Source organism: Hippopotamus amphibius, chromosome 6 (assembly GCF_030028045.1).
Source record: "Hippopotamus amphibius kiboko isolate mHipAmp2 chromosome 6, mHipAmp2.hap2, whole genome shotgun sequence".
Taxonomy (NCBI): domain Eukaryota; kingdom Metazoa; phylum Chordata; class Mammalia; order Artiodactyla; family Hippopotamidae; genus Hippopotamus; species Hippopotamus amphibius.
The window spans coordinates 33,405,584-33,421,980 of record NC_080191.1 but is presented as its reverse complement, the minus strand read 5'-3'; the positions used below and the strand labels follow the sequence as shown (position 1 = coordinate 33,421,980).

Below are 16,397 nucleotides of genomic sequence, written 5' to 3'. Positions count from 1 at the left end.
CAGTAAAGGTAACTTTTGGTGTCAGATCACAATAGATAATGGTAACAGGCAAGGAGGTAGGAGGATATGATGCTCTGAGGTTAGAGCTTACCCTGAATGAGGAGTGTGAGACCTGATTGGGCAGAGGGAAGTGGTCAAAGGTACTTTTGATACTTGCACAAAGGGCAAGTAGGGCTGTTTATTTTCTGGCACTTCCTTTGGTTTCTGACCTCCATACCTTTATCTGATTATATTGGTAAAAATAGGTTAGGCATCCTAAGAAGAGCGTGATTCTCAGCTTGCCTTTCTAGTTTAAAAGATTCTTAATGCCTTCCTCAAAAGGAAAGTACTTCTTTTATTAGTCCTGTTTCATATGCCTCTAAAACTAGAAGGACTTAAGGAAAGGGAAAGCAAATGAGGCTAGTGATACTTCTCACACTAGTTTAGGGTGTCCCTGGTGACTTGTAGCATGGGGATGTATCTAAATCATTTTCAACAGTCTGGTGAGACATTTGGTTGCCCCCTCTCATCCACATCTTGTGATGTAGACTCATGAACTGAGGAATTGCAAAGGAATGAATACTCTTTGAGGTCTTCATCTTTAGGGGTTAGGAGACAGGATGTCAGAGGAAATTGATCAGAGGGTAAGGTGTCTCATGGAAGTTAGGAAGTAGGTCGAGAGAGATATTAAAAAGAAAGTCACTATTCAAAGAACAGCTAGGATTAAGAACAGAGAAACTACTAGACAGAGCCAAGAGTTGTCTCTGGTAACTGTAACAGAAACAGTTCTCATGACTGATGAAAGAATAGGAGGGTGGCTACAGGGAACAAAGAGGGAATTTCCAAGGTAGCAATAAAAACATGAGCACTGGACCTTATTTATTTAGTCTTGGCTATTTCATCATCCTCTCACGGAAGTAAAAGCTCTAACATGCAATAAATTCTTGTTGGCGGCATCCTCAGGAAAGAAAATCACACTGAATGCATAAATTCCTTTATTGAAAATATTGGGTTAGCACTGCATTACATGTACTCAATATCCATAAATGAAGAGCCACACATTTCTGATTGAACAATACTGGTTTAAATAGAGAACACAGCATCTGGATATGCTCTCACAAGTATAGTATTGTGGACTAAACTAGGTAGGAGTGAACTATATGCAAAATGACCATTTTGTTAATAGCATATGGTTGCAAATGGCATAAATGGTAAACGTGATCATCATGAGGCATTCCTGGTAGCTCACACCAACACATAATTCAACAAGCAGATTACGGTTAAACTGCCAATAAGTTCTTAATCAAGAGTTCTCAATAGGAGAACTTGGGTGAAAGTACACCCAGGCTATAGATTTAAGATTTTACAGCATTCATTTAAACTTGCATGGAATGTGAGTGGAGTAAAATAATTGTTGATCTGACAGGAGGCCACTTGGCAATTTGTTCTCTTTTATAGTCTAAAATAAGAGAATAAGCTAAAAGAAATATTCTGCCAGCTTAAGGCCAACATTCTAAGAACTGTTTACTTTTTTTAAATGCAGGTATATAAACACTACATTTTATTAATTTTTCCTTTCAAAGATCACTGCGAATGTAATTTATGACAGACCACTTTCTCGGCTTTGGCTATTTCTTGACATTTTTTTCCATTAGCAGTCTTTGGCTTTTCATAAAATTCTGACAATCAATAATATTTGTTAAAATTTTAACAAGCCTTTATTATTAACTTTAATAAAGAGTGTTTTATGATGTAAAAGTGAGTTGATACTAAAAAACAGATTTTTACTTTTTATTCCAATTTTCATATGAATGCATTTCTTTGCATTTTTCTCAAATAAAAGTCTAGAAACCAAGACAACTGGAATAATTTTACATTTTTCATTTGATATAAAATATACAGAAATTAAAACACTCATTTAAAACAGAGGCCTGTTCGTTAATGTGAAAACTTGGGGAAAATTATGCAAAAAAATCCAATAAAAATACAATTTTTGTTATTAACGATCATGATTTTATAAGAAGCAAAACATTTTCTTTTCAAAAGCAGGATTTGTTCTAAATCTAGGATCATAAAGGTGTACGTTTTTGTAAATAACTTATGACTGTGAGAAATGGCTTATTCTTCTTTACACAATTATGTTCAGAGTAAGTAACTAAAATGTACCTTTTTAATGACTAAATGGAAAGCTGGACTACAATAGTCAAATCCATAAACATTGGGAATGGGTTTTAAAAAATTCAGAATTATGTGTGTGGTGGACATGAAGCAGCACATACATATATCACCCTAAACAATCAGGGCAAAAAAATTTAATATAAAACTATATAAAGCAAATGGGTTTGTTACCAAAACATAGCACAAAATGTATACATTTCTTTATTTCAAGATTTGACACATTAAAAGAAAAAACTGCCAACACACTTCAGACAACATACTAGAAATAATAAATAAAACAGTTTAAAAAAATCATATATTCCCTTTAAGTGCTGTGCACTCTCAATTTTTCTAAATGAGACTAAACTTTCCATGGCAAACAATAGTATGCTGTACATTTTGGTAATGAAAATTATGTTGATAAATATACAAGGAATGTATATATTTCCACAGTATTTTCCTTTTCACAGTTACCAAAAATAAAAATTGCATTCAACTCACATCTATAAATATCCCGATTCCTCACTGTATGGATTTGAAGGAAGTGAGAGTACAAAGTCTTTCGACAAACTGGACTTCAGATTTCTTTCTTCATCGTCTGCCTTCCACATGTACCTTTCAGAATCTCTCTGCAGTGTGATCCGCTCTGAGATGACGGCAGAAAGAAAGCACTATGAGGGGAGGAGGCTGTCTGGCAGGGGCTTTGTCTCCCAGCCAGCTTCAGCAGGGCTGGTTGAAACCAGTCTCTTTAATGCTCTGTTTTAAGGCAGTCTGAATTTCACTCGAATGTCCATACCTCGAGGTCTTGAACTATGAAGTCTTCCTTTTTGGAAAGAATATCATTATTAAAAGTGCTGCAGGAGTTGCTTCGTCCGTGGTATAAATCAGCATCTAGCCATAAACCAAATCGTCCCCTGTAAAGGTTAAAAAAACAAAATGGTGAAAACATTTCAATTTTATGTCCTCCCTTGCCACAACTTCTTTCTTTTATGCTATAGACAGACAAAACCCTAAACTGCTTGTAAAACAAAAAGTACATATCCTTTATATCATTTAAATGACCCATCTTTCCTAAAAGATAGGTGGCAGTAGTCCCTCATTTAGACACATAAATAAGTCATTTTGTCTTCAATACTTAGTGTCATGTTAGCCCACATTATCCTAAATAATCGAAGCACATGGACTAGCTAAAATCACCTGACACCAAAGTTTCAGCTACCTGGGTCAAAAAGGTGGTCAATTAATAACAACAACAAAAACCTTACCCTCCACCACCAAGTTCCAAAGAACTTATGTCTCCATTGATAAAGTATGAGTTTTCTCCACTCCACTTAAAGACCTTAGGGTAGAAACACAAGACAGAGAACAGACATTTCAATTCTAGAGAATTAGCAAAGAGGATAGTACCTGTGTGTGCAAGGACACTACTCATTGGCTGAGGAAGCTCCTGACAGCCAGACCTTTCTCACAACAGGATGCTATCTCCAAAGGGGCGGCGATAAGGTAGGAAAGATCTCTCAGGCACACGTTGGCTCTGACCTACAATTCCTTCTTGAATCTCAGACCATGCAAAAGAGCAGTTCCCAAGGCCTGGGGAGGGAATCTAGGCAGTTCCTGTGCTGCAGTCATGCAGTGCTGGCCAGGCTACAGCGAGGCCAGGTGAGGTTACGGGATGGGACAGCTGCTGCTCCAACCACAGCCCCCCACCTCCAACCCCAACCACCCTCCTGACTCCGTGACACTAGGAAGTTGGGTATTTCATCTGGGTACCTTGAAATTAGGGCTAAATGTGTAAAGAAAAGTTTCGCCTGTGCCATAATAGTGATCACTGAACTTGAAAGGATGCGTTGCATATGCTCCAAAAATCTGTCAAAAGAAAACAGAAGCGTTATCTACTTTCGAACATAAACCTCCCAAAGAAAGGCTTTCTGAAATATTTTAGCACAGTCCTACTCTGAGATCTCATTATATCTCTTTCAGCAAAGATCATTACTAAAATCAGAGTTCCTAAATAAAAAAGACCAGCAACAAGCAAAGAAAATGTCTCCAGTTCTCATTAGAACCCAAGTGGCCCAGAGAACTTAATCTGTCAAAGGCCAACAATTTGCTCCAATTTTAAAAGACTTCCAAAGTCCACTATAGAGACAACTTTCTTTTAGTGAATACAGAGGACATGCTGGGAACATTAAACAACATGATGCATCTTCCACACGGAAATAAGTGAGTGGTTGAGGAAATGAAGGCAGGTCTCTGATGTGTTTTATAAGTAGAATCGTGGCCAGACATTTCCCCAGAGAAAATAAATTTTTCTTTCCTTTGACAGGTAAAAATGAGTTTTCAATACATTTATTAAAACTGTATCCTTAACATGACTGATCCAATATATCTTAGTGCAAAATGGATTTTAAGAAACAAGTAACAATTCCATAATACTGCGGGCTTTAAAGGTGGTTTGGATGTATCTGAATCAATGACTTCTATTTTTTCTTGTTGGGCAGGAACGTGTTTTCAGAGTACGCATGCCCACTGCTTCAGCTCCCTATCCATCTGTGCAGATCCTGACCAGTACTTGCAGGGGTGAGGACTGGCAAGAGGGAGCAAATATATGCTGGAAATGTCCCTAGGTGATTTTGATATACCTTCTCCAAATCCCACTTGAGAAACAATGCTTTAAGTGGAGTCTACCTGAAAAAGTCTTATAATTTTTCTAAATAATTTAAATTGGATTATCATCATCATGGAATCTCTTCTTTACCAATTACACTCAGTTCCTAGCTCCTTGAAATACTAAAAATTAGGTAGAGTAAGAAGTCTAGAAACCCTTTCTAACCCATGTTCTGACCTCTCCCCAGAGACGTTAATAACAAAGAAAAAACCGTAACAAATTTTCTTAGCAATCATGGAAATCTGGAGATAGGATGAGACGAAGAACTTACTGTTTTTGAGGTATATAGCATTATGGTTATGTAAGAAAATGTCTATTTTTTTTTCTATTAATTCACTTAGGAAGAAATTGTGTAATATGTATGTAATAGAATTGTTGGGTCTATACCATCTGAAAATTTAACATATTTGACACTAATATAACAAAGGAATCCAGGGGAATGAATGAAGACAACCAGAAGTGGTAAAAGGAAAGTTAATATGACAAAACCTATAAATGTATAATTGCTGTCCTTTATTCTCTCAGCTTTCTTAGATAAAAATTATATGAACAACTATGTAACAATTTATCAATTATATCAATGTAATATAAACAAAATTACGACAAAAAGTGAAAAGATGTAATAAAGCAACATAGGAGTAACATTTGTATACCTCACTGGAATTTAGTATAGATCAGACTCTATTACCTGATAATCGCTCTATTATTTTCCACAATGCCTTGTGGCATAAATTACTCCAAAGTCTCATTCAATTACATTTGCAGAGGTAGTTTCTTTAGCTAGTCTATGAAATGTATCCTGACTCCAGGAAGGCTCTCCTTAGCTGTCTCTTTCCCTGGTTCTCTCTGGTAAACTAAATGGTCTATAGCTTGCTTTGCTGCCTTCAGGGAGCTACCAGCCTCCTCTTAATTGTTTACCACCAAAATTTTGATTGTTTTCTGGTGTGCCCCTTGGATTGAACTTCCCTATGTTCTTCTAAATAATGTCAGTTCCTTTGGGGAGGCTTCTGTGCTATATGTCTTATGGTCCACCTCTTCCCCTGGAGCTGGGAGCCAGGGACTCTGCTTTGGAGCTGGGGGCTGGACAGTGGCCTGTTTTCCTCAAAGGTACAATCCTGTTTTATGGGCAGGGGCAGTAGCCACTGGTCTTGGCTCTGCTCGCCTGACATGGACCTTCTGCCCCACGTGCTGAAGCAAGGGCAGTAGAGACCCCTGTATTCTCGGCCAGCCATGCAGAAAAGGTAGAGCAACTGTCCTCTGAGGAAGGGGCTGGTTTGAGGAAGAGAGACCCCTACCTCTAGGCTCCACTTGCCTGAAATTTAGCTTGTGAACACAGATCTCAGGTAGGGATAAGAAGTGCTGAGGGGGACTTCCTAGGTGGCGCAGTGGTTAAGAATCCGCCTGCCAGTGCAGGAGACATGGGTTTGAGCCCTGCCCCAGGAAGATCCCACATGCCGTGGAGCAACTAAGCCTGTGCACCACAACTGTTGAGCACATGTGCTGCAACTACTGAAGCCCACGTGCCTAGAGCCCATGCTCCACAACAAGAGAAGCCACCACAATGAGGAGCCTGTGCACCACAATGAAGAGTAGCCCCCACTCTCAGCAACTAGAGAAAGCCAGTGTGCAGCAATGAAGACCCAACACAGCCAATAAAAAAATAAATAAATCCAATAAATAAATAAATTTATTAAAAAAACAAAAAAAAAGTGCTGAGGACCTGCCCCTAGAGGAGGCATATGATAGTCCTCGCCTGGGAGCTGGGGTTGAGGGATCCTCATCTTCTTGTCCACATGTGCCCAGAAGGAAGCTTCTGTCTGAACAGGGTTTGGGGGAGGGAGCAGGCTGTACTTCAAGTGCCACAGGATCTCACTGTTATTACTGAGATTTAGTAGATTTTCTTAAATAAATGGTTCTTCACTTGCTGCATGCCCTTAGGACAATTTCCAGAGACTTTAAGTGATTGTTGTTTTTATAATTCCCACCAGTAATGGTTGTTTCACTGGGGGGTTGATTCTGTAGAACTCCTCATGCCTGCCATTCTGCATATGTAATGCTTTTATATTAGAACTTCACATAAATCATTTCCAGATAAACTTACAGGTGTTGTTCTATCATGTTCCTAAACACAGCAAAGCCACATCCTTGCCTTGGGGGTAGATGGGGTGGGGAAAGCAGAGTTAGTGTCCAGGTGCCTTCAAATAACACAAATGCCTCCAGGGAACCAGATTCAGTAAGATTATATACCTCTAGACAAAGAGTGTAATCTTCAGGTATAGGCAGGCCTCCTTTACACATCTGCTGATAGGAAGCTGAGTAATATCGTGTATTACCAAAACCTGCTCTGTGAGGCCAACACATTCTCCAACAAGTTATCTTTTGGTAAATTAATAGGAGAACTAGTCTATACTTATGGTGCAGGTACGTGTGTGGTCTAAAGCCATCTAGCCCTATCTCATCTAAAATGCAGCACCTAACTTTGCAAACATTTCACTAAATCCCTAAGTAATTCCATTTTTGTTTTGTTTTGTTTGTTTGTTAAGAACTTTTATTGAGATACAGTTAACATACAATAAACTGCATATATTTAGAGTGTACAATTTGGTATTTTTTTTCTTATTAGTAATGTATATATGGCAATCCCAATCTCCCAATTCATTCCCCACCAACCCTCCCTGCTTTCCCCACTTGGTGTCCATATGTTTGTTCTCTGCATCTGTGTCTCTATTTCTGCCTGGCAAACCGGTTGATTTGTACCATTTTTCTATATTCCGTATATATGTGTTAATATACAATATGTGTTTTTCTCTTTCTGAAGTAATTCCATTTTAAACCCATATTATTATTATGTAAAATTTTAACTTGACTCTCCCTACTATTCAGCTTAGATTATGATTAAATAAAGTGTTCTCAATCAGTAAATAACAGTAGTAACAATGATAATAGCTAAACTATTCCCCATAACTCTTAATCTATAATTATACTGTAATCTGCTCACAGGAAAGATCACAGTTGAGAAAGTGCCTTTAGTACCCCCATCTCTGCTAATTTTTCTCAGGACAAATTATGACAGCAAAAATCTATTTCCCCCAAAATGATCCCAATTATATGGCTTCTCAGCAAGCTCCCCAATTCTTAACAGTGCCCCACACCTAACAGGCACTCATTATACATTTTCTGAATGGGTGACTAAGTAAATGGTTGTCAAGTAAACCCTTCTTCCAAATTTCCAAAGAGAAAATAATGATATCTACAGCCTAAAAGTGTAAGGAAATTTCTTCTTGCTATAATACAGACCAAGCTGAAATGAATAAAGAGCAGACTTGAAAGATGCCTTCCTTTTGTGAAGCAGAAGTCTGCCTGGATGGTATGTGAAAGAAACCTCAACAGATTCCACTCATAATCCAAGCTAACTGAGGGAAGAATTAACAGTGTAGGGTAAATGGAGCTAATATCTAGATTGCACCAGTGCCTCCAAGGCCAAGGGCAACATAGGCGAAAGTGCAAGAAGCAATGGTCCAGAGCATTTTCTCCTGTTTCATAACAACTGGGCCCTTTAGGCACAACACACCATGGCCTTAACTGGCTCTTCATCTCAGCAACTCTGCAGGCCGGGTTGGTGGGCGCTGCTTCAGCCACCTGGAAGAAGTTCTGGTATGGCACTGGAACTTCTTTCTGCAACTACCTCCAAATCTAAACTTGATATTTCTTCCAACTTCTCCATTTTTAGGTTATATAATATCATTATGGCTTCCTACTGTATGATGAGTACAGGAAAAAAATTCCTTACAGTGTGACTGTATTTGGAGATATGCTCCATTTTCTTTTTTAGAGATGCATTCTAAAATATGTAGGGGTGAAATGACATAATAATTGGGATGTACTTCAGAATATTTTAGGAAAGAAAAGCCAACAGAAAAGAATGAGTGTATGTGGCAAAATCCTGCTAACTGTGGAATCTGGGTGATGGGAGTTCATTATATTAGTCTCTCTACTGTTGTGTAAGTTTGAAAAGCTTCATTAAAAAATTTTTTATTCTGTAAGAGGAACAAGCCTCACCTGATTATCCATATCTTTGATGACCAATAGGACAGGACTGTCTAGCGATGCCGACTTCCGGTAGAGAGTTTTCAAGCTGGTCCCATGCTCTAATGTGCTATATGCGAGTCTCCATGGATACCCCTGTACCCTTGCTGGAAGGCGTCGGGCCAGCTGTGAATCCAAAGATGGAGATGTAAATATACAGTCTGCAAATCTGTACATTCACTCATGAACTTGTAGCACAAATCAGATGCCTGTGGCTCAAACTCGAAAATCACACTACTTTCACATTGCTCCCTTTTACTCTAGCAAATATTTGCCACTGTAAACTAACAAGGCAAAATCATTGCCTGACAGTGTTTACCTTGGCAGGGATGCTCCCCAGAGCATGCATTCCCTCTCAGGGATGATCCTCAAGGGTCCCTAAGCCACTATACATTTGAAGATACAGCACCTAACCTGATAAAGAGGTATGACTTAGACACACGCTCTCTTGTTTACACTTCAACCTGACTCTCACCAAGCAGCTCATGTTTCTCCAGTTGTTCTTTCTAACCCTTCAAAGGCTCAGAGCTGCTACCAACAACTGCGGATTCCCACCAAAGTGAGACCAAGAAAACACAGGTGTTGTATGCTAGTACTCCCATGTAGTCTGTCCTCACTGCACTTCTATCTTTCACTTACATTAATATGTAACTTACACTTGGCTGCCATAAATAGCAATAATGCATATTTCTTTAAAAATACATACAAAGGAGGCTATGTAAAATGCTGAACTATGTCAGAATGCTTGACATAGTTCTAGAATCAGCATGAACTCCACCTCCGTAACTACTTGGTCAAGTCGCTTAGCGTTTGTGGGCCTCCACAGGTGCATTTGTAAATTGAGGGCCTTGTACCTGATGATTCTTTAAGGTCTCTGAAACTCAGGTTTCTAAGTGACTGGTGGGGAAAGTACAAGAGGTCCCTTACTAAAGTTCAAATACAAGCACATAGTATTTCATAAAAACTGAAGTAAGAGATGTTCAGAAAATAGAAAGTAAACAAAAAAAATTACAGAAAAAGGAAAATTACTCCTAATGGTAGGTGGTTTTCATAAAGCAAGCAAAGTGTACTTGCTATATGACTGTTACTGAGCTGGATAAATTAAAACCATCAGAACTCTGTGGTAATCAGGATAAATTTGGATCCTTTAAAATCATTAGGACTACAGTAGGACACTTTAGAAATTGTTTTGAAGACAAGAAATGGCTTTTTGTTCAGGTCTGGCGAATGGATGTAGGTGTCTGGCCAAGCCTTCGCACTTCCAAGAAGGTGGCAGGGATGCTGCCTTTCAGAAGCAGATAAGGGCCTTGGTTAGGCTGCTGGTGTTCTTCCTTTACAACTTGGCTCATCCTTCACCCCAAGGGAGAAGAGCAAATGTCAGAGATGGGAAATGTATTTTAAGGTTTGGAAGACCCCCATCCGAAGTCCCCAGGGAGACCCCACCTGCTCGATGTGCATGTTCTCCAGAAGCGCACTGTGGGGCTGCAGGATTGGCAGGGCTGCCTCATCCTCATCTTCATAGTAGCTGCACGTGCTCTTCCTGCGTTTTGCCTCCTCAACGGTGATAATCTGAATGGAGAAGACAAGTAAACAAAGAAAAATTATATTTTTGCTTTTCCTTCACCTGCTAAAAAGGACCTCAGGTACACAACTGCCTGTAACAGGTAGGGTTTTAGCAGCAGGACATAAATTGAGCTAGGACTTTGGGGGAAATGGCTAATTACAATACCAATTGCAGAGCAAATGGAGAATTTAACACAGTACAGCTATAGCATTTAATATACACAAATTACAGTCACAAGTTTTCCAGTTTTACTATTGCTCAGTCATCAAGTAAGAATTATGTATATATAACTCCACAAGCAACTTATACCCTTGAAATGCCCTAAATTATTCTCCATTAGCCTGCATCTAAATTTGAATTGTTGAGGGACTAATCAGATATCATACTGTAAACAAGTCTTCTATAAATAGGGAAATTGGGAAGATAAGGATAGTTTTTTAATCAAGACTCCTAATGTTTTCTCTCAAGGCTGTACATAGCAACCAGCCTTGACAGAAATAGCGAATGATAACATCTAGGAAAGCAACAATACAAAGAGACACCAAGCTTTAGTCTAAATTACAATTAGGTTATGATTCTTTGTGGACAGTTCAGAAACCATCAAAGTAAGCTTTCCTTCAAAGCTGAGAACAGAAACATGACGTTGTATACAACATTTATTATTTCATCATATACAGACTTACAAGCTACCAGGTTAAAAATCTTTTTTCTTTTGCCTCTCGAAAATCTGGGTAAATCACTAAATTATCTTGAAATTGAAGGATATAGACAGAAGGTAATTAATTCATCAAAATTCCTGAGTACAAATATTAATGACTTCTGCAACACAGAGAAAAAAACATTTATGTTACATTTAGTGAAGGTTGTCAGATCCTGACTACTCAGTTTCCAAAATGCTGTCATCTGAGCCAGATTTACAGATAAGGAAATTAGCCCTTAAATTTTACCATCTTCTGAAGGGGTATTTACTTAAAGAAACACTGTCAAAGAATCATGAATCCAGTATTTTAAATGTATTAAATTAAGCACATATTTTGGGGGAAACTCTACACTTAACACAGGTACAAAATGGGGCTGTGGAATGAAAAACAGTATGGAATTTTGACTCCAAAGGGAAGAGGCAAACCAGACCATCTCTCTCTCCAAAGTGAATAAAATACCTGCTCTGGCTGAAATATCAGTACGATCCTTTCTAATTAGAAAGCATTTCAAAACGTCTGAGTGGCAGAGCTTGGAGGATTCACGGGCACATGGTTAGCTCTCAGGACTCCAACATACCTTCACAAAAGGCTCTTGGTCCGGTCTGGCACAATAGAAAATCTGAATGTCCAGGGGCAATCTTCGGACTCTCATGGTGAAGGGGTGGGAACTGCCTGCTTGCTCTCTGAAGAGGCGCAGGTTTTTTCTCTATCTGCCTCCACACCACTATTACTTACAGCCACACTGAGCTACAACTGCTTATGCAGTATCTGTTTCCTGCATGATTGAGTTTCTGTTTCCCTTAGGAGAGGGTTCAATATTTCTACAGGAACACACCCAAATTAGGATTTAGAGCAAACACACACTTCCTGTTAGGCATAGCTGTGAGGCTGTAAAATGACACTTTCACCTTTGAAAGGGTGGTTTCCTAATAGCACAACAAAACCTCATTGTTTTGGGTTTTTTTTCCCTTCTTCGTCTTGTACTTTTCTTCCCAACTGTCGTCCGGCTGGCTGAGCTAGCTTTTCTAGCCCTGCCTTTTCAGATTTTTTTTCTGCATTCTCTCTAAAGTGAAACCTCCATTTTAAAACGTTATGTGTATTCTCTGACATCAGTTGGAATCTCAAAGGAAAGATGAAAAGGAGCCTTTACCGGAGGTAGGTTCACTACCCTTAGAACAATGGTGTTTCACTTCAATACCATGTCATGTCTGTTGGATATGAGAAGCTTCAAAGAATGGAAGAACATCCGGTTTATATGAGGCTGAGAAAAATGTTACTTTAGATTCAGTTTTTCAAAAGAGCTGGCAAAGTAATATTTACCTTTTAACCTTTAAAAATATTAATCTTAATGACTAATAAGCATGATGAGTCCTCCTCTACTGCCCAGATCAGATATCAGAGGGTTGGAAAGAAATGTAGATCACCATTGGATTAATTTTTAGGTATCTTTCTGTGAATTTTGCAGATCAGAAATGGCCTCTTGGTCTCCAGTACTGCTGGGGGATGGAGCGTGACTACATAGCTCATCCCGGGGGTCCGTTCTAATGAGGCTCTGGCAGATGTGTGGTGACCAGTCTCAGGTCAGCCAGAACTGATTCTCAATGCAAGAGCCTGGACACCATCTAGGGCAGAATCAGTTGGATTTTGTGCCAGTGAGACAGCATTCTCTTCAGTGCCTGACACGTCATGACAACTAACATTTACTGACTGCTTTCTACGTGATGGCGAGTGCCAGGTGCTTTACCAGGCATGGTGACACAAACAATTACAACATATCATTTACTGGTTTCTCAAATCAGCAAAAGTTTTAAGAAAGGGATAATAGTAATAATACTTTTGTTGGCAGAAGCACAGTGAGAAGAAGGGTATTCCTCACATTTCTGGCTAATTGTCATTATATAAAAAATTAGAAAACCTTAAAAAATTAATACCCTTATACTAAGTAATTTTACTTCCAGGAAATTAGGGGAACAGTCAAAGTTACAGATCATCTCATCCTTGTGAAAAACCTGAATCAACACAATTCCTAAAAGGGGGAACTGTTAAATAAATCCTGATTGAGGTTTAAAATATTACATAACCATTAAAATGAGGCTTCAAAATCTTTAATATGATACAATTCTCATAAGATGTCAGGTGGGAAAAGCCAGATACCAAAAATACACATAGAACATTATCCCATTCTGCAAAAATACTCTCATTCTCCCCGCTCTTACCCCCTAGAAAACACCCTAAAATAGAAAAAAGAGTCAAAAAAAGTATAAAAGTGTTAAGTGTGGTTAGATATTATTTTCTAAATGTTCTGCATTGTAATTTTCTGTAGTTTCCAAATTTCCTATAATAAGCAAGTGTTACTTTTATAAAATTAGGAAATAAAGCTTATATAAAGAGCTCGGGTATGGAGGATGGACTGGTGGTCAGGTTGGCTGGAGGTGCCCTTGAGAGTTTAAGTGAAGGGTGCAGACAGCTGACTACAGCAGTGGTCCCCACCCTACACAGGATCAGAATCAATAAATTCTAACTAGAGATGACTGACTACATATGATGATGAAAGAGAAGAATCTGGATGATATCTAGGTTTCTGGCTTGGGGCACCACTCAGTAAGATGGGAATGCATGAGGAGAAGCACGTTTGGGGGAAAGATGATGAGATATTTTGGACATGCTGAGGATGAGACACCTGCTAGGGGAATGAAGGTTCCTCTTCCCCATTCACAGAGGAGAAGCAATGCTATCACAGTGGCCTGGCCTTAAGGTAATGCTACTAAGCAGAGTTCTCTCTTGCATAGGAGGGAGCTTGGTCAGCATTCTTCTCATTGTACTTTTGGACTTTCTCTTCCATGTGGCAGGAAACATGGATAACAGTCCAGTCACCTCTCTCTCCAGTTATCTTTTCCTTCCACGTGTCCCAAGTGTTAATAAGAGCACTAGGAGCTTGCAACAGGCCAACCAATTTTTTCCTACTTCTCCATCCCTTGTTCTTTTCTTCCTTTTCCACTACAGGTCTAGAGACACCTTCTAATGGGATCTGCCCTCGCTTTCATTCTCCTCAGTGGCTCAGTCTAGAGCCACTACCCTAGACCCAGAAGCAGACCTTTCTCTCTCTGCATACCCCTTTAGCTCCTTTTCCTCTGGTGCTGGTAGGTATGGCCTCTTCTCCCACTGGAGTTGTCAAGAGCTGAGATTCAAGGCTGGGATTAATGGAAAGATGCAGAATAGGCCTAAAAGAGGGCTGCTTCAGTTCAAGATATTCAGGCCTAGTCAGGAAAGGATTAAATCCACAATGAAAGTTAAACCTCTCTGGCCCTCCATATTGGGCAAGAGACCATAGCCTCATTAAGAAAATATACCTTTCCTAGCTATGCTTCCTCTGTGCACATATCTCATGGGGGCCTCTTGGGCATGGATGATTAGGAGAGGAGGACAGGAATTGCTACTCTTTGATGCCTTGGCCAGAATGCCAGGATCACACCATCTCTGCCTCATGGAGACCCAGTAGCGCCTGTGGGGCATCTGTGTACTCTAGAGCAGCAGCTTGGAAGAAAGACGTGTGTGGAGCAGACAGATGTGGGAGTCAGCAGCAGAAACCTCGAAAGTTGATGAGCTCATCCAAGGAAGATGTAATAGGTGAGAAGAAAAGGGAGCCAAGCGTAAACTAGGGAACACCACGAGAAAAGAAACAAGCAAAGTACACTCAGAAAGACTGGCCAGAGACAGAAAAAAACAGAATTGATATGAAAAGCCAAGGGGGAGAGAGCCTAATAGGCTTAAATATTTTTAATCAATGGTTTTAAACAAGAAGCTTATGAGCTATGGGAAGACAAACATGCAAACAAGTACAGTGCTGGGTGATACACTACAGAACTATGAGCAATGGGCTGTGGAAGGACAGGAGGAGTAACTCTGAAAGCATCACTGAAGTGACAAATGAGCTGGACCCTGAAGGATGACAGGAGTCTGCCATGCAAAGCTGTGTGTGTGCATGCACACATTCGTGCTGGGAGGGAGTGAACGAGAAAGGGATGAGTGAGGGCAAACACACATATGAAAGGACCGGGCATTCCAGAAGGAGTTAGACCCAAGGGGCAGGACTCACCACCCTTAATCATTCTAGTCTGACAGAGTTCCAGCCTTGGAAGATCTGATTGCCCACTTGATGAATCTAAACCCAGACTGGGGAGTATTGCTGGACTGCAGCCTGGTGCCAGACCCCACCAGGGCCTTTAATACCAGACAGCCATCCCACTAGAGTTCCTCAGTTGGCATTTTTCCTAGTCTCTATAGCTACTACTTCAGACCTTCTCTGTATTCCTCTAAGTCCCTCCTCCTTCGCTGCTAGAAGATGCCCCCTCCTTCTGCTGTAAAGAAATCGTCAAATGAGCAATGCCATGATTTACCACCACTGAATCTACATTCTATTTGCACACATCCTGTTCTTTTCTGGTGCCCGACCACCTAAGAGCAATGCCATCCCTGCCCCCACATTGCCTGCTGATTCTCAGGGATCCAGTCTCTGCTTATTCCCTCTCCTATTCCCTTATCTTCTATACCTTCTAGTCCACCGTTCCCACTGACCTCATCCAAAAGGTTAAAGTCTCTCTCACAAGAGGGAAAACCTCCCCAGCTTCACCTCTTCTTCTAGCTTTCCATCTCATTTTTATTCTCCAAAACCAAATTTGAGTAGTTTGCCCACCTTTACTAGCTCCCCTTACCCGCAATTCATTCATTTAACGTTGAAAGCTACATTTTGAAGATACCTCTTTAATGAAACTGCTTTTTGTCAGTCACCAACTACTACCTCCTTGTCTTAAATCTAAAAGACATACCTTAATTCTTATCTTTTGACTCCTCTACAGCATGTCATTTTTGACCACTACTGCCCTCTTGAAACATTCTCTTCCCTTGGTTTCTAGGACATGACTTTTCTTGTTTTCCGTGCCCTCCCTGGGCTGTTCCTTCTCGATCACCTTTGTGGGCTCGGCTATCTTTGGCCCCTTAGTGCTGGCATCCTGAAGGGTTCTGTTCTGAGCCCTGCTCCCTTGCCAATGGACACACTCTCCTAGGATGACCTCACCTACACTCACAACTTCAACTTTGCTAATGACTTCCCAAAGTATCTTTTCAGATCTTTTCCCTAAGTTTTATTCTCAGTTGTCTTTTGGACATTCCACAGACACCTCAAACTTAGATTAAAACCAGAACACAGAGCATTTTCTGTTAAATCTAATTCTCTTGCTGTGCTCCT

At 40.0% G+C, this 16,397-nt stretch overlaps 1 protein-coding gene across 12 annotated transcripts in view; it reads right to left on the bottom strand.

The window, feature by feature from the left end:
* Positions 1-951: 951 nt before the first annotated feature.
* Positions 952-16,397, bottom strand: part of NCOA7 (nuclear receptor coactivator 7) — a 146,566-nt gene continuing 131,120 nt past the window's right edge. For 8 of the 12 annotated variants that reach the window (XM_057738471.1, XM_057738473.1, XM_057738470.1 and 5 more), the window contains 6 exons: positions 10,331-10,456; positions 8,861-9,013; positions 3,907-4,002; positions 3,402-3,475; positions 2,933-3,050; positions 952-2,782 (listed from right to left, as the gene is read on the bottom strand). In XM_057738471.1, the coding sequence (XP_057594454.1) occupies positions 2,714-2,782; positions 2,933-3,050; positions 3,402-3,475; positions 3,907-4,002; positions 8,861-9,013; positions 10,331-10,456 (636 nt within the window). In that variant the 3' untranslated portion in view covers positions 952-2,713. Of the gene's footprint in view, positions 3,051-3,401; positions 3,476-3,906; positions 4,003-8,860; positions 9,014-10,330; positions 10,457-11,729; positions 11,928-16,397 lie in introns of those variants that run through there. The other 4 variants (XM_057738477.1, XM_057738478.1, XM_057738482.1 and 1 more) reach the window with 3 other exon arrangements.